Source organism: Balaenoptera acutorostrata, chromosome 5, assembly GCF_949987535.1.
Source record: "Balaenoptera acutorostrata chromosome 5, mBalAcu1.1, whole genome shotgun sequence".
NCBI lineage: Eukaryota > Metazoa > Chordata > Mammalia > Artiodactyla > Balaenopteridae > Balaenoptera > Balaenoptera acutorostrata.
Genome location: NC_080068.1, coordinates 107,449,966 through 107,476,235, shown reverse-complemented (window position 1 = coordinate 107,476,235; position 26,270 = coordinate 107,449,966). Strand labels below are relative to the sequence as shown.

The 26,270-nt window shown below is 46.1% G+C and overlaps 1 protein-coding gene across 6 annotated transcripts in view; it reads right to left on the bottom strand.

Moving 5' to 3' along the window:
* EVC (EvC ciliary complex subunit 1) overlaps positions 1–26,270 on the bottom strand; it is an 87,947-nt gene that overhangs the window by 49,419 nt on the left and 12,258 nt on the right. For 5 of the 6 annotated variants that reach the window (XM_057546415.1, XM_057546412.1, XM_057546410.1 and 2 more), the window contains exons 3-9: positions 25,398–25,481; positions 23,079–23,311; positions 21,562–21,646; positions 10,593–10,691; positions 7,661–7,798; positions 4,675–4,833; positions 194–410 (exon numbers count right to left, since the gene is read on the bottom strand). In XM_057546415.1, coding sequence (XP_057402398.1) covers positions 194–410; positions 4,675–4,833; positions 7,661–7,798; positions 10,593–10,691; positions 21,562–21,646; positions 23,079–23,311; positions 25,398–25,481 — 1,015 coding nt within the window. The remainder of the gene's footprint in view (positions 1–193; positions 411–4,674; positions 4,834–7,660; positions 7,799–10,592; positions 10,692–21,561; positions 21,647–23,078; positions 23,312–25,397; positions 25,482–26,270) is intronic. The other variant, XM_057546413.1, reaches the window with a different exon arrangement.

Below are 26,270 nucleotides of genomic sequence, written 5' to 3'. Positions count from 1 at the left end.
CTGGCAGCCTGAACCACTGACGACGATGTGGAGTGGGCAATCCCGGACCCCAGGAGGTGACCTGGGATGGCAGCCCGTGCTAGTCTCACGGGAGCTGCTCCCGACACCTGCAAGTGCCGCCACCGGCCCTGGCCCACACAGCCTGCAGCACACACGGGGTACCCGGGCGCCCAGGCCTGGCCCACTCGCTCACCCCTGCCGAAGCGCTCCGCCTCCTCCCAGAAGGCCTTGTGCTGCTGGGTCAGCAGCTCCTCCTTCTGCCGCCCCGACAGCTTCCCCTCGACGGTCAGCAGCTCCAGGCTGTGCGAGATGGCGGCCAGGCGGCACCTGGTCTCCTCCTGGATCTGCAGCTTCAGGAACTCAATGGTTTTGGCCACGTGTACCCGCCCCGTTGTCCTCTCCAGGGTGTCCTAAGAAGAGGAACACAGGCGACAACGGGCTGGAACGCCCTGGGTCAGCACTTGGCCATGAAGGTCTGTAAACAGTCACAGGCTTGGTCCTGGGGCCCCACCTCCCTGTGAGCAGAGCACAGACCAAACTGCTCTCACGAACTTCTTGTGTCTGCGCCTCAGATGGGGACAAAATGGTCCCGCACAGGGACGTGGTGAGGCTGACGCCGCATAACACGTGGAAAGCGCTTGGTACTCGGTGAGTGGGCCACGCTTCTGGGGAGGAATTTAATAAATGCACACGACCAAAGGGGAAAGTCCCCCTTTCCCACTGTCATCCCTCCCCAGTCGACGGGGCCTCGGGCCTCCACAGCCCTGGAGGAGAAACATTAGGAGAAACAATAAAGGTCGCGGGACTTTTGGCTTTCGAGCCTCCGGGAACCTGAGTGCTGGGGATTAAAGAGATTTTCCGGGTACGCCTGACCTGGAGGGTGACCCCAGCCGTCAGACTTTAGAACAGGCCTGGCTGCCCTACTACGCTGTCCTTCACTTAGGACACGGCTCTCGGACAAGACGCCTCCCCCATGGAGGAAATGTCCACCAGAGGCAGGGGCGGACCCTGCAGGTCTGCATCTCCTGTCCTCGCGTCTCAGAGAGCAGCCGCTCCAGGAACCTTGTAGAATGAGAGCATGTGCACCACGTTAAAGCTGCATGCCCTGCACCTCAGAAGGACACCTTTCCCACCTAGGGGTGGGCCCCCAGGACCCCCAGCACGGTGGCCTGAGTTCGCCTCCGCCCTTCTTCCCCGCCACGCCGGCACCCTTGCCTCCTTCACACCCCTCCACTCCGTCTCCTTCCCGCTGGCCCAGAGCCACAGCCAGCTCAGGCCCTGGTCACTTCCACCCTGGGCTACTGCCCAGGGCCATCCCTGCTCTCCCAGCCTCCCACCTGCCCGCTCCGCTCCGCCCCGCACGGCAGGCAGGGGGCCTGTCTGAGGTCCAAACGTGGCTCTGCCATCCTGGGGCCCAAACCCTGCAGTCACTGCCTTCAAACCAAGTCTAAACTCCTGGGCACGGTGCACGAGGCCCTTCAGGACCAAGCCTGGCAGAGTCTCCAGCCTCGTCCCACACACCTCCTTGCTCCTGGCTGCCCAGCACACCCGGCCTTTGCACACACGGGCCTCTGCATGGAACACCCTCCCGGCCTCCTCTCGCTCCCCCGCCTGGCCAGGTCCTGCTCATCCTCACGCGCTGTGTGGCACCTTCCCTGACCGTCTCCACCTCCACGGCCCCCTCCTCCTGTCTCTGCTGCTCCTGTGTCTCTGTCTAATCGCAGGGATAGTCCCAGGCTGGACTGAGAGCCCTTGAGACAGCGGCCATACCTGCAACACCCGGTAACCAGCCCTGGGCCTCACTGTTTGCTGAACTGCATTGGTCTGTGTTTGAACAACGTGTGAACAGGGCAAGGACAATGATCCCCCAGTTATGGACAAGAGCACTGAAGTTTATTCTGGAACGCCACCCAAATAGCCCAGGGACAGCGGCTCTGAACCTTCCTCTCCGCCAACTACATAAGCCCGACGGCCGTCAGTGGGCCCATGACCACTAGAGGGCGCAAGAGGATAAGCGCTCGGTGCAGATGTGGACGGCATGGGATCCAGTGAGGCTCAGGGCGTGGGGGACAGCGCCCGGTGCCCAGAGCAGCCACCTCTAAGGCTTCACGGTCAGGCCACCCGGCTGGAGAGTGACAGCTCAACCTCTGGATTTATATTCAAGGAAAGACAGGAGTAGAGTCGAGAGGTGAGCATGAGCAGAGGGGCATCAGATGGAAGGTGGGAGGAGTAAAGGGACTTGCATGGGAGGCGAGGGGGCCACTGCTGGCTCTGAGAGCTGTAGCCAGTCCTCAAACGTGCCCGGGCTCAAACTTGGCTCCAGACCTGCATGACGTTGGGCACAGTGTCCTCACCTACGCCTGACTTACAGAGTGGATGTGAGCATTAAATAAGTTAAAATAGGTAAAGCACTTAAAATAGCAACCAGAAGATAGTAGGTGCTCGTGAATGCAAGCTGTCGTCATAATTATGTACAGCAGGCCCCCACATCCCTCCTGGCATCCTCTTTCTCTCGAGCGTCCCTAGAAACTGATTCTGATGACCTCTGGGGCCCTTTCCGGGGCTCTTCCAGTTCTGATATTCAGCAACTCCATGCGACACATTCCGACTGCCCAGGCCAGAGTGCTCAGACGTCTCCAGCCTGAGAATTTGAATTCTTCTGGAGTTTATCAACAACATACGCTGACATACAGGCAGAGTCAACCCGTCCCTCTCTGTACAAACATAGATTGTAGCTCTTTCCACACATCATTACGATGACTTGTTTATGTCTATTTTGTTTGCTGACACTTGGCCTGCCAGAGTCTAATCGCTATCACATACTAAGCACTTCCCCTGGGCCAGGCTCTGTTCTAAAGGTCTTACATGTTGTCCACTTTCTAACACTCTCAGAGCTGATGCTATTCAGATTCCCATTTTACAGATGATGAAACTGAGTCACAGAGAGGTTAAGTAACCTGTTCAACGTCATACAGCTAATAAAAGGCAACTGTGGGATGAGCTCAGGTTTCTAGCTCCAGTCTGCAACACTGTTCCTGTAACAGGACGTGGCACACAGTAGGTGCTCATGAAATGCTGACAGAAGAAAAGGCCTACAGATAACCTGGAGAAAATTCTTTCCCTTCTTCCTATTTGGAAGTGACCGGCTAACACTCGGGCCAGAGTCAGCTAAGGATACATTTTTTTTCTGCATCAATATCCTGCTGATGGAATAATAATTAAATACAAAGAAAAAAAGAATAAAAGGAAAAAAGTCTTTCTTTTTTGATAAGCATTCATATCGGCAGCCTTAGCAAATCAAAATCCAATTCAAAGAGCCTTGGATGGCAAACCAGGAAGCCTGGGGCACAGGCTGAGCGATATCATTAGGCAACATGGGAGTCCTAGGTGAGTCGCTTAGCTGGCTCCTCTGCTCTTTGGGAATGAAATATCTGTGTGTCTATCTTTCAGCAGTGCCGAGGAGGGAAAGGAAACTATACGTGTGTACGTGATAAGCAAAAGCAAAGAAAGTTCTCAAACAGCTGCGTGCACCTGGGAGTTTGTTAAAAATGCAGATCCTGATTCAGGAGGGGGGACAAGATTCTGCATTTCTAACCAGCTCTCAGGTGACACTGATGCTACCGGTCTGCGGACCACACTTTGAGGAGCAGAGCAGTTTGTGTAGAAGCAGCAGGGACCGCTCCGTTCAGCAGTGCCTTCTCCTCAGGTCTGAGGAGCTGAGTCTCTGAGCTGAGGGCAGGGCGGCTGCTGCAGGTTTCTGAGTCAGGAGTGACCTGGGCAGGTGCACAGGTCTGAGATGTAATTCATGAGTTCTCAAGGTCAGAGGAAGGGGAAATGGGTGGGTAGTGCCCTGGACTTTGCACACAGCAGGGCTAGACCGAAACCTCCACAACAAAACCCGACAGTGACCGAGCATTTCCCCGGGCCCTGCCTGCAGCAACTCCTGGGGACCACCTTTTTTAAGTACAGTAATTGAAGCTCAGAGGGGTTAAGTAACCTCTTCGAGATCACACAGCTTCAGGTGGCTAAGCTTAGATTCAAAGTCGGACTTGGATTTGTGGATTCCTCTGCGCCAGTGGTTTGCATTCCCAGCTATACATCAGAATTGTTTGGGGAGTTTTAAAAACAGCAATGCCAGGTCCTCCACTTCAGACCAATCAGAGTGGATCTCTGTGCAAGAGGCCCAGAACATGGGCATTATTTTAAGCCCCCTAGGTGATACATGGGGCCGTCAGGAGAGCTAACCGAAGCTCCATCCACACCAGTGGGCATCAACTATGACTACTCACTGTGGTCACCTGGAACCTTAACAAATCCAGACTAAGTCAGAATCTCTGGGGTGGGGACCCATCTTGGACCCAAGCATCAGTACCATTTAAACCTCCTCAGATAACTCCAACGTGCAGCCAGGATTGAGAACCAGTGCCCTATGCTGTAGTGACGTGGAGCAGGCCAGTCTCTCCACTAAAGGAATGGTTAGATGGATGGACGGACAGATAAATGACTGATGGACAGATGGAGGGATGGAAGGATACACTGCTTTTCTCTGGCCTCTATATCCCTTTCTACAATCTGCAGGTGTTGAACTTAATGACCCCTACGGTGCTCCAAGCTTCCGGATTCCACGTCTCTAGTTGGAATATCACGTTCCCTCCCTGCCCCCTCCAGCGTTACCAGAGCCTGCAAATCCTGAGAATCACGCAATAACCCTTCAGCTGCAATCATTCTTTCTGTCAGAGTCATCATGAGCTGTCGGGCTTTGGAGCTGGAACACTTAAATTGGTCCACCAGAAAGTGCTGGATGTTTTCCATCTGTTTCCAGAAAGCTTCCATCTGTGAAATGAGAATGAGATGCAAGAGGTGGGGGGAGAAAACTTATTTAAGAAAGCTTTAAAGCTGTCCGGCTCAGGCTTGGACATTACTATTCACCCCTTATCACAAACTGAGATTATAAACAATTCTACAAGTTGGAGAAAGTTATCTTGGCAACAATCACATTCTCCAGAGGTTCCTCTTTGTAGGTGCCAGTCAGTTTCAAGGTGGCTTTTCAGCAAACACCAACAGGCTGCTGATAAGGAAGGCAAGTACCATGAGATCCCCGAGCTCAAACAGCTGAAAGACTGCCCGGCAGTGGGGTGGGGAGTGTGGGGGGTGCATGAAATTCGACAATGCGCTCCTGGAAGCTTCCAGATCTTTAAAGGGGATTAAATGCATCCTGGAAATGAAAGCATGAATGGCCATTTAAATATTGATTATTGTCCTAAAAGTATAAAATAACAATATGACAGAGATGACGATGACCATAAAAACATTTTGCCTTCAAATCTTTTTCCTTTCTCCACCGTCTTATCAGGAAGAGAGTAGGGAATCGCCAAGTGGTTTAGAACGTTGGGGGCTAAATTTTTGTCACTGCAGCCTTCCAGAGCTCTAAGAACAACAATGCCCATAGTCATAGCAACTTTTCTTTACGGCATGCAGGTTATAAGCCAGGCTCCGTGCTTCACACATTTTATTTCTAGATGAAATATGTATCGGAGGGACAAGGAACAGCCTCAGAAAGTTAGGTCACTCGACAAGGGTCACAGAGGCAACGAGAAGCAGAGGCATATTTGATTCAGGTCCCTTCAACTCCCACAGCTGTGATTTTCTCCATCTTGGCTCCACCTCTCAGATGCTGAGATGGGTGTTGCTTGCTGGGCAGGGTGTGGGAGGGGTCAGGGCTTAGCGGCTCCAGAAGCCCATGCTGACCTTCTTGCTGTGGCTAAAGGTGGAGAGAGACGGTGACCTGAAATTCTGAGTTAATCCGGCCAGCCATCTCTCAGGGGCTGGGCATGGCTGGGAGAAAACCCACACCTGTACGAACTGGCACCTCTTCGAAAGTTTGGTGTCCTGTCTCAAGCGCCTCGTGGCAGCTCAGCAAACCCTTTATCTGCCCTGGCCACCTCCTCCCTCACATTCACACCCTGCTCTTGCCCCCTCTCGCCCCAGCAGATGACTTCCTTTCCAACTGCTCTCAGAGAATGTGGACTATCATCCGTGAATTCCTGCACATCCGGAAACAGAGTTCCACATCCAAGCAGCTTCGCTTCTTCTCTTCCCATCGCAGAGAACCAGGACTTCCACTCTGTTCTTCTGAAAAACTCGTGACTCCCTTGGCATCCATGACATGACTTTCTCCTGGTTCTTCAAGGTCCATGCTCTGCTTCTTGTCTCGATTCTCCTTGACTCCTGCTCCTTCAATGCTGGCAAGATCCAAGATTTGGCATGAGGCTCCTTTCTTTTCCCCTTCTACACACACCCCTGGACCAGAAGCATCTCTGTTAGTGAAGGACACTAATACTTTAGAGAATCTTATGAGAACTATCAATCCTCTGCCTGAAACGTGCAGACACGGACAAGATATTCCACTGCTGAGGGGAGTCTAGGCACCACCGGAATCTGGGCTGAGTACCCTCACTTAGCCATCTCATCCCGAGAATATCCTCGCTCTCCATGTGATCCTACCTGAGCTTAGTGGAGACTCTCCATCCCCAGGCATCTCCAACTCAGGAGGTCAAGCCACACTCACCATCTTCCCTCCCAACTTGTTCTCATTCTGGGATCCTTATTTCCGTAGACCTGATCCTCTACACCCTCCTCTTCCCACCACCACCTCCTTAGACACCACCCTATCAGCTCTCCCACTTTTTCTTACCTCTCCATCCCTACTGCAATTGCCTTCACGAAATTCCTACTGGATTAGCCCCAAAGCTCCTAACAATCCTCCACACAGCAGCCTGGGCAGTCCTTCTAGAACAGGGCCAAGCTACCCTCTGCTGCTTCAGTGACTCCCATCTCCTTGGCATGAGATGAAAACCCTCAGGGAAGACCTCTGGCTTTATCTTGCTCAGCCCGCTTCCTAGCCCTGGCTCCCTTCTCTGCCCACTCACTGGACAGCATCCATCCACACTTCTCCCCAAAAGCTTCTTGATGGCCCTTTCTTCTGCAGAGACCTTCATAACCCTGGGGTAAAATGAATCGCTCTCCCCGCTGTGCCTCAGTCTTCCCATATTTCTGTCTATCATGGCACTTGTAACCCACAAAGTCCTCATCCGTTCACCTGTCAGTGCCCCCCACCAGACAGGCCTGAGCATCTCCCTGGCAGGGCCAGGTCTAAGTTCATTTTGAATTCCCAGAGTCCAACACAACACCTGGGTGCCAAGAAAATATTTGTTTAATTCATAATATATGAACAGCAGGTAGTAGAACCTCAAAGAAAAAAGAGTTTGAGGGAAGCCAACCTCTCTAGAATTTAAAACATGCTTTTATGAGTGATGCCTGGAGTTTGAGAAGTTAGCAGCTGGCATCTGCTCTAAGCCACAGGGCGGTAATGACACACAGGGTTAGAGTGGTCTTTGCTTTGAATGATAAAAAGATCAATGTAAAATTTAAACAAGGAGAATTCATTAAGAGGAAAAAAAGACTCCCTCAGTAAATCTTGGCCCCTTAATTATACCTTCTCTATCACTTAATTTCAGAAACTGGATCCCTGGCTCCAGGGAAGAACACAACAGGGAATTCTAGTATTAAACATGCTTCTAGGTACCATCTCTTTAATCTCGACAAATGAACTGTCCCAGAAACCACGCTTCTTATATGGGAAAGAAAATCCATCACATACATTAGCTATTAGCTGCTCAGAATATTCTCTCTCCTTCTTTTCTACATCTGCCAGGGTGATGTATTCAGAGTCACCAGCACCCAACATCTCCGTGTTTGACAGTCTGACCTGAAGTCTCTTTTCTAATTCCTCCAAATCCTGGAGAAAAAAAGAAAAAGGCAAATACAGAAAAAACCTAATGCATCTTAAATTCTAGAGAAGAAATGCTTTCATTTTCACCCCATTATCATAAAATATTTCTTAACCATAATTAAATGCTTTGGGTGTTGTCCTACTGAAGGACTGATGATAAACATCATCACAAAGCCTCGGTAATAATGGATTACGTATTTTCTTCTATAGTCTTTCCCTCATCCCCCCCAAAATAGGCCATATTTTAAAAACAATGAAATCGTGTCTTCCTATCTTTATGAAGTCCAGGAACACGTCATGACATCTGGGCTGTGGGATGGAGTGTCTCCTCCCCACTCCTCTGGTTTCCATGGGGAAGGATTACTTAGTACACCCCAGGGAGGAAGTGATATGTATTTGACTGGCGGTTCAAAAGCAGGAAGTGAGCACAGCCCCTAGCTTGCCCAACCTCTTCCTCTTTGGGATGGACCATTCAGGGGAGGCCACTGCTCTGGTGTGGGCTCAGCCCAGAGTGAGCTGGGCAGCAAAGGTCCCTTTTCTGTGTGGGGAGGCCTGAGGTGGCCCAGCTTTGCCAGGAAGCAATTTAGGTAAGCAATTTAGCTAATCCTGGGATTCAGTGTTAGGAAGCCATGATCGCTGTGCACCTAAGCTATGTCTTCCAAGCTGGCCCCTTTCAGTGATAAAGCTGACATTTCTCTGTCTCCCCAACGCTTTCTCTTAATTAACTCAGAACTTAGAAGGAAAAGGGGAACCCTATGTATGGAGTCCTTCAAACCCCAACCTGGAATGTGGAGGGTTTGTTTTCTGTTCTGTTCTGTTTTCTGGGCTGTTCTGTTTTCTCTAGACCTGTGTTCACTGACATGTAATCAACACTGGTGTGGGTCCAAATTCATTAGGAAAACTGCTATTGATTATCCAAGCGGAAGCCATGTGTGACTTCTCATTCTCACAGCATCTCTACAAGAGAGAAATGAGGGTTCTTTCCCAGATGAGGAACCTTATCTATGGGAAGTTGAGATATTTCGTCCAAAGTCTCCCAGTAGGAAGTGGTGTGCTAGGCTAGGCCCCTTAGGCTCACTGACTCCAGAGCCCCACTCTTCTAACTGCATGTGCTATGCTGCTTCTCTCCAAAGCAGCTGCCATTTCTGGGCACGTCTCATCTTCATCTAGAAGTTCTGAGGCTGTTGTCAATATTATAGGAAAGTATGCATTTAAAGCCCTTGGCCAGACTACCTCCACTGAACAGTAGCCACTGACATAATTAAGATGCTCTGGAAGTGGCAGAGGTGGGATTTGATCCCAGGCCTGCAGATACCAAAGCTCTTATTCTTTCCATATGACATTCATTACTAGTACAATTACAAGTACCACCAGCATTATCATTCTTTTTGTCATTGGAGAGTCATTTAAACTCATTGAGCCTCAACTTCCTCAGCTATAAACAAAAAGAATTGATGGGCACTCACAGGGCTGCTGTGAAGATTAAATAATGTGTGTAAAGCACTCTGTGCATTGCCTGATGATGAGGGTCACAGTAGTGGTGGTACTGAGGATGATGACAATGATGTTAACAAAAATGAAGATGTACTGCCTTCTCCCTGGGATGTAGTGATGAATCCTCCCCCTTGGAATCCAGAAGAGTGAGGAAGAAACACTCCCTCCTCCCAATCCCCCAGATCTCATGGTTGCAGTGATAAGGATGATAATGATGACTATGATGAAGATAATGGTGGGGATGGAAGGAATGAGGATTATGACAATGATATGATAATGAAGACGAAAGTCGTGATGGCAGAAGTGAGGATGATGAGGATGATGGTGGAGGTGGTGATGGTCATGGTAACGAAGATGAGAATAACGATGCAGATGAGGATGATGGTGGCAATGGGAGGAGTGAGAATGATGGCAACAACGATGGTGGCGATGATGAAATGTTGGTAGTGGTGGTGGTAATGAGGAGGAGGATGGTGATGGTGGTGGTAATGAGGATGATGAGAATGATGATGAAGATAATGATAACGGTGGTGATGGTCATAATAAGAATGATTATGACGATGATGACAATAATAAAGACGGTGGTGGTGATGGTGATGATGATGATGATAATGATAGTGGTGGTGGTGATTGTATTGGTAATAAAACGATAATAATGGCAATGATATTGATGATGATGATGAAGATGATTGTGGTGGTGTTGGTGGGAATGGGAATGATGGCAGCGATCATATAATCAGGGTCTGGTTGTTACTTTGCTAGGCGCTTCATACACATTTTCTTCTTTCTGTAATCCCGCAGGACGGGAATTATTATCCCATTGCACAAAGGAACAACCTAGGATTCTGAGAGTTTGTGAAAGACAGGACCAGGATATCAATCTCCACCACTCTGACTCCAAGTCCTGACTCATTTTGCTGCACATAAAACAATATAAAGCTTGTATAAAAGACTGAAACGAGAAGAATGCAAAGTAGTAGGAAGAGTTATAACCAATAAGCAAATTATATATTTTAAAATACCCCACACTTGTACAGAAAATAGAATCAATAGTGGTTCTCTTTGAGTAGTGGGTATGACCAACATTCTCTTTTTTTCTGCTTCTAATATTTTTCCACATTTTAATAATACACATTGTTAGTTTTATTATGTTTATAGCTATACTTTTATATACCATATTGTGTTGAAAAGTATATATTGTAATAAGCTATTTTTATACATAAAAAATACTTTACTATAATATTATGTTTTATATATCATAATAAACTATTTTTAAGTTATTTTGAAATATAGGTTGAAGACTTACATTTTCTTGTTTTGAGAGAATCTTCTGGTATAATTCATCATCAGTCTTCTTTTTAGGAAGAAGGTCAAGGAGGCACATTTTAAAAATCTGAATAAACATCTATTGCCAAAAAGGGAAACATAACAAAGAGAAAGGTTTAAACAATGGTATTTCCCTTCCCTCCTTTTTCTCCTGCCTCCTTCTTTCTCTCTCCCCCAACTGCCCACACACTTTTCGATCTAGGAAAAGACCTCAGATTAAAAGTCATGACAAAGGCCTGTAATGGACTGCATTTTCATGAAGCTTCTAAAGAAAAATGCTTCATTTCTTCTGCACATACTTATGAGGAGCCCACTCTGTGGGAAGCCCCCCCTTTCCCCATTTCCATGAGTCAAGAAAACAGGCGAGGCGAAGGGGGGTTGCTTCTTTGTGGAAAGAATCAGAGGGATGGTTGTACAGAAATGGGATGTGTAAAGTCATCTACTCCAGCCCCCTGTCTCAATGGACGAACATGTCCTCTAAACCAAGAAGGGTCCTCCATAGGCAGGGACACCCTGGCAAGTCCAAGGGTGCTGTGTCCACAATTTATTTAATCATTCACCTATTGCAGGACATCTGAGTATTTCCAGTTTGGGGCTATTACAAATAAAGCTGCTATGGACATTCACATACAGGTTTTTGACTGAACATATGTGTTTCTGAGATGAATGTCCAAGATGGCAACTGCTGGGTCTTCTGGTAACTGTATATTTAGTTTTATGAGAAATTGCCTGTTTTCCAGAGTGGCATTTTATATACCCACCAGCAATGTATGAGTGATCCAGTTTCATTACAACCCCACAAGCATTTGGTGGTGTTGTTATTTTTATTTTTGTCATTCTGATAGGTGTGTAGTCATATCTCATGTGGTTTTAATTTGCATTTCCCTAATGGCTTAATGATGTTGAACATCTTTTCATGTGCTTTTGTGTGTGTTTCCTTGCCAGCCGTACATTCTTTTTGGTGAAATAATCTGTTCATGTCTTTTGCCCATTTTCCAGTTGGATTGTTTACTTATTTCTTTTTCTTTTTTTTTATTATTATTTTTTTAACATCTTTATTGGAGTATAATTGCTTTACAATGGTGTGTTGGTTTCCGCTTTATAACAAAGTGAATCAGCTACACATATACATATTTCCCCACATCTCCTCCCTCTTTAATCTCCCTCCCACCCTCCCTATCCCACCCCCCTAGGTGGTCACAAAGCACCGAGCTGATCTCCCTGTGCTATGCGGCTGCTTCCCACTAGCTATCTATTTTACATTTGGTAGTATATATAAGTCTGTGCCACTCTCTCACTTCGTCCCAGCTTACCCTTCCCCCTCCCCGTGTCCTCAAGTCCATTCTCTACGTCTGCATCTTTATTCCTGTCCTGCCCCTAGGTTCTTCAGAACCGTTTTTTTTTTCTTTTAGATTCCATATATATGTGTTAGCATACGGTATTTGTTTTTCTCTTTCTGACTTAACTTCACTCTGTATGACAGACTCTAGGATTGAGGTTTGAGAGTTCCTCATATATTCTAGGTACTAGTCCTTTCTTAGAATGTGGCTTGCAAAATATTGCCTCAGTCTTTTTTTTTTTTTTGCCTCAGTCTTTTCATCCTCTTAACAGGATTTTTTGCAGAGCAGAAGTTTTTTATTTTGATGAGTTTCAATTTGTTTTCCCTTTTATGGGTCACACTTTCGGTGTTAATCTAAGAACTCTTTCCTTAGATCCCAAAGATTTTCCCCTTTGTTTTTTTTCTAAAAGATTCATAGTTTTATATTTTACATTTAAGTACATGATCCATTTTGAGTTAATTTTTGTATGAGGTATGAGGTTTAGCTTGAGGTTCATTTTGTTTTGCTTATGGATGCCCAACTGCATGATTTAATGAAAAGCTTATCATTCCTCCACTGAATTCCATTTGCACCTCTGTCAAAGGTCAGTTGGACATATTTGTGTAGTAAGGAGCTTTTTTTTTTTTGAAGAATAATTGACATAACCAGCTTTGTTCTTCTTTCTCAAGACTGCTTTGGCTATTTGGGGTCTTGTGGGTTCATACAAATTTTAGGACTGTTTGTTCTATTTGAAACATGCCATTCAGGTTTTGATAGGGATTGCATTGAATCTGTAGATTACTTTGGGTAATACAGACATTTTAACAATACTAATTCTTTCAACCCATGAGCATGGAATATCTTTCCATTTATTTGTGTCTTCTTTGATTTCTTTCATCAATGTCAAGTTTTCAGTGTACAAGTTTTTCACCTCCTCGGCTAAATTTATTCCTAGGTCTTTTATTCTTTTTGATTGAATTGTAAATGGGATTGTTTTCCCAATTTCTCTTTCTGATAGTTTGTTTTTAGTGTATAGAAACACAACAGATTTTTGTACATTGTACCCTGTAACTTTACTGAATTTATCAGTTCTAACAGTTTTTTGTCCAGTCTTTCCTATGTGTAAAATCATGTCTTCTGAAAATACTGACAGCTTTACTTCTTCCTTTCCATTTTGGATGCCTTTTATTTCTTTTCCTTGCCTAATTGCTCTGGGTAGTAATTCCAATATTATGTTGAATAAAAGTGGCGAGAGTGGGCATCCTTGTATTGTTCCTGATCTTAGAGGAAAAGCTTTCAGCTTTTCACTGTTGAGTATGATGTTAGTTGCAGGTTTGTCATATATGGACTTTATTATGTTGAGGTACATTCTCTCTATACGTACTTTGTTGAGTTTTTATCATAAATGCATGTTGAATTTTGTTAAATGCTTTTTCTGTTTTGAGATGATATGATTTCTATCCTTCATTTTGTTAATGTGGTATATCATGGTGATTGATTTGTGCATGTTGACCATTCTTGCATTCCTGGAATAAACCCCACTTAATTATGGTATATGATCCATTTAATCTGTTGCTGAATTTGGTTTGCTAATATTTTGTTGAGGATTTTTGCATCTATGTTTATCTTAGATATTCGCCTGTAATTTTCTTCTTTTTTTTTCTGGCATCCTTGTCTGGTTTTGGTATCAGGAAAATGCTGGCCTAGTGAAATGAGTTTGGAAGCATTCCCTACTCTTCAATTTTTTGTAAGAGTTTGAGAAGGATAGGTATTAAATCTTCCTTAAGTGTTTGGTAGAATTTACCAGTGAAGCCATCTGGTCCTGTACTTTTGTCTGATGGGAAGTTTTTGCATACTGATTCAATCCTCTTACTAGTAATCAGTTTATTCAGATTTTCTCTTTTCATGATTCCATCTTGGAAGAGTCCATGTTTCTAGGAATTTATCCATTTCTTCTTGGTTGTCCAATCGTTGGCACATAATTGTTCATAGTAGTCTCTTATGATCCTTTGTATTTCTGTGGTATCAGTTGTAACTGCTCTTTCATTTCAGATTTTATTTATTTGAGCCCATTCTCTTCTTTTCTTGGTGAAGCTAGCTAAAAGTTTGTCAGTTCTGTTTATCTTTTCAAAGAACCAGCCATTGTTTCATTGACCTTTCCTATGCTTTTATTTAGTCTATTTCATTTTTTTCCGCTCTGATCTTTATTTTCCTTTCTTCTACTAACTTTGGGCTTGGTTTTTTCTTCTTTTTCTAGTTCCTTTAGGTGTAAAGTTGGATTGTTTTTCTGAGATTTTTCTTGGTTTTTTTGAGGTAGGCCTGTATGGCTATGAACTTCCCTCTAGAAACTGCTTTTGCTGCATCCCATAGATTTTGGTAAATTATATTTCCACTTCTATTTGTCTCAAGGCATTTTGTGATTTCTCCTTTGATTTCTTCATTGACCCATTGGCTGTTCAGTAGCACATTGTTTAATATTCACATATTTGTGATTTTTCCAGTTTTCTTCCTGTACAGGTATCCCTCGTTTTATTGAACTGTGCTTTATTGCACTTTGCAGATATTTCATTTTTTACAAATTGAAGGTTTGTAGCAACCATGTGTTGAGCAAGTCTATCGGCATCATTTTTCCAACAGCATTTTCTCACTTTGTGTTTCTGTGTAACATTTTGGTAATTCTTGCAATATTTCAAACCCTTCACCAGCAAAAAGATTACAGTTTGCTGTAGGCTCAGATAACGGTTAGCATTTTTAAACAACAAAGTATTTTTAAATTATGGTATGTACATTGTTCTCATAGACATAATGCCATTGCACACTTAATAGACTAGAGTATAGAGTAAACATAACTTTCATATGCACTGGGAAACCAAAAATTCATGTGACTCACTTTATTGTGATATTTGCTTTATTGCAGTCATCTGGAACTGAACCCACAATATCTCCAAGGTATGCCTGTAATTGATGTCTAGTTTCATACCATTGTGGTTGGAAAAGATGCTTGATGTGATTTTGATCTTAAATTTATTGGGACTTGTTTTGTCACTTAACATATCATCTATTCTGGAGAATGTTCCATGTGCACTTGAGAAGAATTTGTATTCTGCTGCTTTTGGATGAAATATTCTGTTTATATATATTAAGACTATGTGGTCTAATGTGTACTGTAAGGTTGATGTTTCCTCACTGACTTTCTGTCTGGATGATCTATGCATTGATGTAAATGGGATATTAAAGCCCCCTGCTATAATTGTATTGTTGTCAGTGTCTCCCTTTAGATCTGTTAATATTTGCTTTAGATGTTTAGTTGCCCCTATACTGGATGCATAAATATTTACAAATGTTATATCCTCTTGTTGCACTGACCCCTTTATCATTATATAATCCCCCTCTTTTTCTTTTATTACAATCTTTATTTTAAAGTCTACTTTTTCCTCATGTAAGTATAGCTATACCAGTTTTCTTTTGCTTTCCATTTGCATGGAACATCTTTTTCCATGCCTTCACCTTCAGTCCATGTGTGTACTTGTGTACATATATCTTTAATGAGTCTCTTGTAGGCAGTATATAGCTGGGTCTTGTTTTTTTAATCCATTCAGTCACTCTATGTCTTTTGATTAAAGAATTCAGTACTTTTACATTTAAAGTAATTATTGATAGGTATGTACTTATTGCCATTTTGTTCATTGTTTTCTGGCTGTTTTGTTGTTACTTTCTGTTCCTTTCTTTTACTCTTGCTCTCTTCCCTTGTGGTTTGATGACTTTCTTTAGTGTTTTGCTTAAATTCTTTTCTTACTATCTTTTGTGTATCTAATAGAGGTTTTTGCTTTGTGGGTACCATGATGCTCATATAATATTTATATATTTAACAGTATATTTTAAGTTGGTAGCAAATTAAGTTTGGGTGCAATCTAAAACTCAGCATTTCCCACCCACCCTCTGCTCCTGGCACACACATATTATGCTTCTTGATGTCACATTTTACATCTTTTTATTTTGTGTTTCTGTGATTATTGTAGTTATATTTTTACTACTTTTGTCATTCAATCTTAATACCAACTTTATAAGTGATTAATTAACTACCTTTACTGTATAATTACCTTTACTAGTAAGACTTTTACTTTTGTATGCTTTCTTGTTACTAATTAATGCTCTTTCTTCTCAGGTTAAAGAAGTCCCTTTAACAATTCTGGTAAGGTTGGTTTAGTGGTGATGATCTCCTTTAGCTTTGGCTTGTCTGGAAAACCCTTTATCTCTCCAACTCTAAACAATAACCATGCTGGGTAGAGTATTCTTGATTGGAAGTTTTTTCCTCTCAGCACTTTAAATATATCGTGGCACTCCTTCTGGCCTGCAAAGTTTCTGCTGAAAAATATGCTTATAGTCTTTTGGGGGTTCCCTTGTAGTTAACAAGTTGTTTTTTAATCTTGTTGCTTTAAGATTCTCTCTTTAACTTTTGACTTTTAAATCTTAATGTATCTTGGTGTGGATCTTTCTGGGTTCATCTTTTTTGGAACTCTCTGGGCTTTCTGGATCTGGATGTCTGTTTCCTTCCCCTGGTTAGGAAAGTTTTCAGCCATTATTTCTTTAAATATGTTTCCTGCCCCTCTCTCTCTTCTCCTTCTGGGACCCCTGGTATTGCGAACGTTATTTCATGTGATATTGTCCCATAGGTCCCTTAAGCTATCTTCACTTTTTAAAATTCTGTTTTCCTTTTGCTGTTCTGTTTGGGTGCCCTGTCTTCTAGATCACTGATTTTTTTCTTCTGCTTCACCTAGTCTACTGTTGAACCCCCTAGTGTATTTTTCAGTTCAGTTATTGTATACTTTGGCTCTGTGACTTCTGTTTGGTACTTACATTTTCTATCTCTTTCCTTAAGTTCTCACTCTGTTCATCCATTCTTCTCCCGAGTTTGATGAGCTTTTATGACCATTATTTGAACTCTTTAATCAGGTAAATTACTTATCTCCTTTTCATTAAGGCTTTTTTCCTGACGTTTTATCTTGTTCTTTTGTTTGAACATATTGCTCTGTTTCCTCATTTTGATTGACTGTGTTTGTTTCTATGCATTAGGCAAAACAGCTACCTCTCCCAGTCTTGAAGAAGTGGGCTTGTAAAAGATGAACTTTATCTTTCAACCTTGCCCTACCTAGCTCATGGTTGTCTCTCAAACCTTTGTGATTGTCTAAGCAGCCTAATTTATTTTTTCATTCTTTTCCTTTTTTAAAAAATTAATTAATTAATTAATTAATTTTTGGCTGTGTTGGGTCTTCATTGCTGTGTGCGGGCTTTCCCTAGTTGCAGTGAGCAGGGGCTACTCTTCGTTGCGGTGAGTGGGCTTCTCATTGCGGTGGCTTCTCTTGTTGCGGAGCACAGGCTCTAGGCGTGTGGGCTTCAGTAGTTGTGGCTCACAGGCTCTAGAGCGCAGGCTCAGTAGTTGTGGCGCACGGGCTTAGTTGCTCCGCAGCAGCCTAATTTATTCTTGATGGGTCCCACTTGTTGAGGGTACGCCAAGAGTGTTAGTCATGAAGGAGCTGTTCACCAGTTTTTAGGTCTTTTTCAGAGGGATCTATTTCATATGTAGCTATAGATTCAGTGTGTCCATGGGAGGAGGTGAGAACAGGATCTTCCTACGCCGTCATCTTGGACTGCCCCCATGGTAAGACATTTTTAAATGCACGGGTGAGCAAATGTTTTTCTCCAAATGTCCACAAAGTAAATATTTTGGGGTTTGCAGGCCATACTATCTCTTTTGCAACTATTGAATTCTGCTGTTACAGCATGAAGGCAGCCATAGGTGATGTGTAAAAGAATAGGTATGGCCGGATTGGCCCAAGGGCCATAGTTTACGATCCTTGTTTTAAGGTTTGTTAAACACTCTTCTGTGCCAGGCTAATATATATATTATCTCAAATGATCATCACAGCAGGAGGTTGGTACAATATTCCCCATTTTACAGATGAGGAACTCTCAGTTGAGAAATCTGGACAACTGGCCTCATGTCACAAGGGACATCCATGAGGGACAGACACAGAACTCTTCACCAACCTTCATTATGCTTGCCAATGCTAATAAGCTCTAAAAAGACAAAAACTGTCTTGACTTTCCATCCACTGAAGTCTGAGGCTATGTACAGTAACTTTCTTTTCTCAAGATGTTAATCTCAAATCTATTTTCTTTTTGACCCCAAACTGAATCAGTAACATTCACAGGTCTTGTCCCATTCCTTTGAATTGTAAAAACTTTTTTTTTTAATTTATTTAATTAATTAATTTATTTTTTGGCTGTGTTGGGTCTTCGTTTCTGTGCGAGGGCTTTCTCTAGCTGCGGCAAGCGGGGGCCACTCTTCATCGTGATGTACGGGCCTCTCACTATCGCGGCCTCTCTTGTTGCGGAGCACAGGCTCCAGACACGCAGCCTCAGTAGTTGTGGCTCACGGGCCTAGTTGCTCCGTGGCATGTGGGATCTTCCCAGACCAGGGCTCGAACCCGTGTCCCCTGCATTGGCAGGCAGACTCTCAACCGCTGCGCCACCAGGGAAGCCTCACTGCGCCACCAGGGAAGCCCGTAAAAACTTTTTAATTTGGAATAATTATGGACTTAGAGGAAGATGAAACAGTACAGAGTTCTGTGCACTTTGTCCCCAGGGGTGACATCTTACACCACTGTGGTACAATATCAAACCTGAAAATGGACATAGGTCCAATAGAGTTAACTATAGACCTTACTCAGTGTTCACCCATTTTTACATGCACTTATTTGTGTGTATATGTGTGCACGTGGTTCTATACAATTTTTCCCCATGTATTGCCACAATCAAGGTAGAGAATTTTCCAGCACCAGGAGAAATCCGCTAGTCCTAGTGCTCCTCTGATATTAGCCACCCCCCTCCCACATCCCCGATCTATTTTCTTTTCTGCCATTCTGCTTTTAAAGGTTACAACTCCACCTCCTAGACAAGCCCAGCACCAGTGTCTTCCTCCTCCAGGGCCACCAGAGAGCTCTAAGCTTCTTGGGTGCACGGTGGTCACATCTGGTCTGAATCACTTCTGAACCCTGACCTGTGATAGTGGATCTCTACCAGAGAAATGAAATTTGAAGTCTTTGTGTAACATGGTGCCCTCCTGTTCCCCATGTTTCTCTAGGTCTTACATACGATAAAGACATGCCCTGCAGTGAATGGAAGGCCATGTTTAGAAAGCAGCTCTCCCAGGGTGGCAACGATGTCAACCAGACACATTTCTATTAAGCACCTACGATGTGCAGGGCACTGTTCTGGGCTCTGAGGATACACAGACCTTGGACTCAGACAAACATCATTTGGGTTCTGACTCTGCAGTTTACCAGCTGTGTGATCTTGGGCAACTGACTAGACCTCTCTGAGACTCAGGTTCCTCATGAGTGGAACAGCACTGAGGTTTCAATGAGATCAGACATTTAAAGTGTTTAGCCTAGCAGAGTTTCAGTGTTTCATAAACGATGCTGTGATGACGCAGATCACACAGCCCAACAGAGCCCAGAACTTTGCCTACAGAGAACTTTCAAAGTGGGACTTGACTCCCTAGTAATTCCATGGAGTAAAAGCTGCAAGTATATTATTTTCACACCTTTCCTAAAGTGGCCCAGAGAGGGGAAGTGACTTACAGAAAGTCACATAGCTCGTAAGTGTCAGAGGGTGGACTAGAACCCAAGTTTCTAATTCCTAATCTGGTGCTCCTGGAACTTTCCCGGGTTCCAGCTTAAGTATCTCCCTCCAGGGAAGCCTGACCACCTCCCTGAAGCCTACATGCCCTCAGGTCCTCTCTTACATGCCCTCATGGTACATGGTACATGCCTCATCATTTGCTTTGTCATACTTTTTGCCTCTGTGCATTTTGTGCAGTCTATTGACTGCCATCTCTCCCCTGGACAGTGGGCTCCATAAAGGCAGGGGCTGTCCCCAGTATTGTGTCCAGCAGGGCGGGGAGGCTGCCCACAGATGAGTGACGGTGAATGCTCTCTTCATGACAGTAGGCTGCTTCCCTGCGGGCATTTGCTGGCCGCTCCAGGGGCGAGGGGCCAGGACCACGTCACTCACCAGCTGGATGGGGCTCTGAGCACAGAAACAATCACCCTCCAGGGAGCAGAGCCTTTGAGAAAATCGCCAGGGCCACCTGCCCCCAAGCAGGACCAGGTGTGGCTAAGTGAAAGCAGGCTGCAGCTGCAGGTGGGCTCGTGCCTCATGTCCATGAGCCTCTGCACAGGGGTCTGTGGGGCTGTAGGAACAGGCTCAATTTCTGGAATCCTAGGATGATTTACGGTTTCAAATACTGGCACCTGTTTACAAGGCCCGTTCTGCTCACACAGAGCAAAATTTCTTTCTGTTGCATCCTCAACTTAATATTCTTTTATTTCTCCGGTTTACAATGAAGCACCTGTGGGCATATCTGTCTTTGTCTGTCTCTCTGTCACTCTCTCCATCTACCCCTCCCTTTCTCTTCCCAACAGGCCTTCTCTCTCCTCCCTTCTCTCTGTAGGTCTCCTCCCTCATTCAGTAATTCAGAGGATGTGTCTCATGGAGAAATAATTCTTTTTTTTTATTATTATTTTATTTTAATTATTTATATTTGGCTGCGTTTGGCTCTTCGTTGCTGTACGCGGGCTTTCTCTAGTTGCGGCGAGCGGGGGCTACTCTTCGTTGCAGTGCACGGGCTTCTCATTGCGGTGGCTTCTCTTGTTGCGGAGCACGGGCTCTAGGCGCGCGGGCTTCAGTAGTTGTGGCACGCAGGCTCAGTAGTTGTGGCTCGCGGGCTCTAGAGCACAGGCTCAGTAGTGGTGGTGCACAGGCTTAGTTGCTCCGCGGCATGTGGGATCTTCCTGGACCAGGGCTCGAACCCGTGTCTCCTGCATTGGCAGGCGGATTCTTAACCACTGTGCCACCAGGGAAGCCCAAAATAATTCTTTTTCTTTTTTCAACCCCAGTGGGCTTGCTGCCTGGCTAACCCATGGAGGTTCTGTAGCTACAGTGGGACTCATCCCTCTGATTTTCTGTAACCTGGATCCAGTATGGATCCATGTGCATCTGGCAGAGACCAATCTTGTTTCCTCACGTCCCTGGCTCTGATTTCTCCTTCCTTCACTCGGAGAATGCACACCCATAAGAAGGTACTCAAGTTCCCATCTCAGCCCCAACTTAGAACTTTATGACTTAGGGCCAGTCTCCACTCCGTGCCTCAGTTTCCCCATCTATAAAGTGGACACAGTGATGGCACCCACCTCGCCGGGTTGTGTGAGCTTTAAAATAACCACCTGTGTCACACCCCCAGCACCTAGTACATAGTAAGCACTCATAAATCTTATGATCACTATTATCATTCCTCTAAAAATCCTGTTCTCTTTGGTCTCCATCAGGAGCTGTGCGCAGAGAGTAGGTACCCAGCTTTCTGCTTTTAACCCCAATGGCAATGGGTAAATAAATCCTGCTCCCCGTCTGCAGGCACGAATTGATTTTCCATTTTGTGGTCAGACGCCTAACCCTGCTCTGCCTTCCCCTTGTGGCGGCTCCGCTGTCACCGACACCCGTTTCCCAAGGGTCTCCGGGACTCCATGCACACGGAGAGTCTGTCTCCCGGGTCCTGAGTGCTCCACCTACCATGTGCTTCTCCTGCCTCAGCGCCGTGTCCAGATGCAGCAGGTCTTTTAAGTGAAGGTTGTAGATACACAAGTCAAGGTCCACGCTGAAAAGTCCAAAGAGAAACAGAAGAGACTTTCAGAGTATTTGAAGTGGGGAGTAAGGTTACCGAGTCATCAATACATCCCTGCAGGATAAGCCATGGTGCATCCTGACTCCAGATTGTAAATTCTGCGGCATGCAGAGATTGCTCACAGCCACCCCAGGTGCATAAGAGCAATCGAAGAGGCCATCTGAAACCCACTTGTGACCAGAAGGAAGCAGCTGCCCGAGACATCAAAGACAGAACACAGGAAGAGATGGAAGGTGAGAGAAATGAAAAAGAGCACTCCCCCCCAGACCCCCCCGGCATTTTCATGTCTAGTGTCACGTGTCATCATTCCTTTCTGCCATCATGTACACATTCTCACAGCCATTTACAGATGAGGAAACTGACTCAGGAAATCAAGGGTCAGAGAAATCAAGTAGCGGTCACGTGGTCACAGGGGCAGATAACTGACAGTGTGAAGATAAAGGCCTTTGACCTTTTCTCCAACATAGTCAAATGCATTTTAAATGACTACACTCCCACCTGAACTGTTCAAGTCCTCTTCGTCCAAATGGGAAGAAACACCCCTTCCCAGCCAGGCAGGAGAGCCGAGAAAGCTCCAATTCAATGAAGTCCCTCCTTCCCGGGGCCACCTTCAGGGTCAACACCAAGCTCAGGGTTCTGATCCCACTCTTTCCACAGCCCTGAGCCAGGCCACGCCTGGTTCAAATCACCCAGGGCTCCTTGGACTCACGGAAATTCAGATCTGAGAGAGGCCTGAGGACTGACGTGCAAACCTGCTGACTAGCTTTTTGAGCACCTACTGGGTGCTGAGCCTTACTCTGGGCTGGACAGTTTGGCGATTTAGAGCATGGGCTGCAAGATAAGGTGGTGGGGTCACACCAGGCTCCAACACTCACCTGCTGCGTGACCTTGGGCAAGTTACTCTGCCTCTCTGTGTCTCATTTTATTCTTTGAAAATGAGGGCAATATTAGCATCTACTACACAATCTGAACAACGTCGGGCTGTTGAGAGGAATTAATTCATTGACTGATTAATACTTGTTCATCACTTGCCTGTCCCAGGCTCCCACCGGGTGGTAGTGCACAGCTGTGAATAAGACAGACCTGCTCCTCGTGCTCAAGAGAGAATTAATCCCTGCAAAGTGCTTAATATTTTGTACACAGAAGACACTTAGCCAGTGCTAGCTGCTGCTATGCAGTGCACGGGGCAGGTCAGTGATTAAAGGAGGTCCCCTCTGTCTCTCCCCAGGGCTCAGGCCTGGCTCCCTGACCCCCATGCTGGCCAACACCACACATTCAGCTCCAGCTCTGACACTGGGTTGCTGTGTGTCCATGGCTGAGTCCTTAACCTCTCTGGGCCTCCGTTTCCTCCACTGAGCATGATACAGCCTATCAGTCTGCATCCTCCATCCCACCCCCTCCTCACCTCTCGCAGGTCAGTGCCTCGGGGAAGCTGCTCGCCCCCAGGAAGGTGCGGCCGAGGAACCTGTCGTCGCTGGCGGCCGAGTGGACGCTGGACGAGGAGCTGCAGTCATCCTTCTCAGCCTGGCTCAGGCTCCCCAGGCTGCTGGAAGGCGATGCCTCCACGGGCTGGTTCGGCAAGACTGGCTGCTTTAAGGTTTCGTGCAGAGATGGGTTGGAGGAACCGTCGGCCAGAGGCTGGGGGGCAGGAGAGAAAGCGTACTCTCAGTCCACGTGACCCATCGTGAGTGTTCCCGTAATTCCGCCGGTGACACATGCGATGGCTCCCAGGACGGCCGAGCTGGGGCAGGCAGGGAGGGTGTGAGCGGACACCGCAGAGCTTCTGCCCCAGGGGCACGGCCACGGCCCTAGGGGCCTTCGTCGCAGCTCTTGTCACATCACTTGTCCCCAAAGGCCAGCCCCTCTGCACCAGGCTCCTCCCCTCCAGCTATCAGCCTGGGTCTGTTCCCCGATGGCCCACCTGTGCCCACCCTCGGCTGCCGGCTCTGACCTCCCCAGCAGCCCGCCTGCCCTGCCCCACCTCTCCGGCTGCTGTCCCAGACCCCAGGCCCGCTCTGTCCACTGACCTGCCCTCGGATAGACTCAAAGCCCCTTAACAAGGAACTCAAGCCCCTTGCACTGCCGTGGCCACATGAGGTCATAGCCTAGTGCCTGGCACAACCAGAGAGCTCAGCAGATGCCAGCCATCCCTACGTCCAGCTTCGTCTCCTGCTGCTCCCAGAGGTGCACGCCCAGGGAGCACCGAGCTGGTGGCCAGCGCCAAACCCTCACTATCATTTCGTGCTTCTGAGCCTTTCCAGACTCTTGTCCCCCTGCCTGAAACACCCCTAACTCATTGTCTGCTGGGCTGAAGCATCCCTCCCTCCAGACACAGACCCCTGAATCTTCCTACCCTGATCCCCGGGCCTAGCCCACACCGGGTTCCACAGGACCCTGGTCATTTCTGTCCTGCCTGCTCTCACACGCCATCCTGCAACACCCGCCAGGCTGGGAGGTCCTCCAGGGTGAGGACAGTGCTCTCCTGACCACTGGATAATCACCAGGGCCCACCACAGAGCCTGCCTAGCACGGGATCTGATGGCGAATGAACGCCCCAGGTCTGGGGGTTTTGTACCTTCACCCACCCACCAGATAGTGAAGGAAGTGGTTCCCAATGTGTGTTCCGGGGAGCAGTCTCATGAACTATACAGTTACTGCTCACTGTGAGGGTTCCACAGAAAAATTAGTTTGGGAAAGTCTGCGTGAACAAGGTAGAATCATTTCTTTGGTACAGGAATTCTCAGAGCCTTCGATAGGCTCTGGCTGTCCTCAAAAGCAAATAATAATTTAAAAAACTGAACATGTGCTGAGTGCGCAGACATCACACACTGTTCTAAGCCCTATGCCTAATTCCCTATCTCACCCTCAAGACAACTGGGTGAGGCAGGAGGGCCCTTTACCCCGATTTTATTGATGAAGAAGCTGAGGTCCTGAGAAGTCAGAAAATGGCCAAGAGTAAACGGCTGAGATAGGAGCTGGGTTTGAGTGTGTCCTCTTTATCTCCAGGAGAGCAGGCAGCACTTTCCTCAACTTACTTGACCAGGACACTATTTTTTTGGGGGAGCATCACATAGGCCGAGGGCTCCTTGAAACATCAAGGAATATGCTGCTCTCTGCAAAACTCCCAGCCACAGGTGTGAACTCCTGGCTCCAGGTGTAAGACCTGAGGGTACGACTCTTGCCCTGCCACTTCCTGCAGTATGACCTTGAGCAGATCATTAACCTCTCCCGGCCTCAGTTTCCTTATGCATAAAGTGGAGAGAACAATATTATTTACCTTATAGGAATGTTGCAAGGAATACTGAAATGCGTAATGTATGACAAATGCTTAGCACTGTGCCAGCCCCGCAGTAAATGTTCAGCGTCAGCTGCTGGCATTAGTCCCAGGGTCTGTAAGGATTAATGTTAGTAACTTGTTAGTATTTGTACTAGTGTTAAAAGGTCAGGGCGGATGCTGCCCTACTGTGCTGTCACCTGGTGTCCCTGTGGATACCTTGCTGTATATACCACGGGCATACCCTGTCCCTGACAACACTGTCATAAAATGGATTAACCCTAAAGTCATGCTCCATTACAAAGCCACAAAATTATCTCTATTAAAATGACTTGCCGTAAAATCCTCAAATAGGACCCCAAATTGCACATTTAATCCCTCTTCTCCTACCCCAATCTCTAGCACATTACTGGTTAATTGCATTTCTAAGACGGAGCTCAGGACTCTCACCCGGAACTTCTGATTGATGGGATAGACGACTTTTGCCTTCAGTGCAAACGCTGTGATATTGCTATTGAAAGATGGCTCACATTCCTGGGAAGGAAAAAAAAAACAAATGGCACGGGGGCTTTCGGTAAAATGAAGGACAAACCACCAAGAGTTTCCAAAATGCCACATCCCATTTGTAACAGTGGCCTCGGGAAGGGACCATAATAAGCACATTTAGACCCAAGTAGTGCTCACTTGCTAGAAGGATGGATGGATGGATGGAAGGATGGATGGATGGATGGATGAATGGATGGATAGATGGACATACGAATGGATGGACAGATGGACAGATGAATGGGCAGGTGAATGGATGGATAGATGGGTGTAGGGATGTGTGTGGGAGGGATAGATGTACAGATGGGTGGGTGGGCGAACGGACCGATGTTAAATAGCACATTCTTCATTTAATTCCAAGCCTTCAGCCCTGGAAGAAGTAAGGATTTAAATAACTTGACAACACCAAAAGTTTTCCTAAAAATTGTGAACCACTTTTTGGTGGAATAAGGAACCAAATATTTTTAGCACTGCCAGGTGTACAAGCACTTACGTGTGGCAATATTCACGCAAGGCTTTTGATTAGACCCTTAAATGAAAAGTAGTGGTTGGACAGGTCTTTTCACTTTTCTGAGCCTCAGTCTTCGCAGACAGTAAGCAGGTAGCGCATCTGCCCCCAAGGACGGTGCGGACAAAGCTCCCAGCAGAGCTGCTGGAACAGAGCAGAAGCGAGGCGACGGACAGCTATACGTCACGGTAGTAAAGAGACACCAGCAAACACTGCTCAGGAACCAGCTCCCCAACCGCAGCTCAATGGACTGATTCCTGCCTGCTCCACAC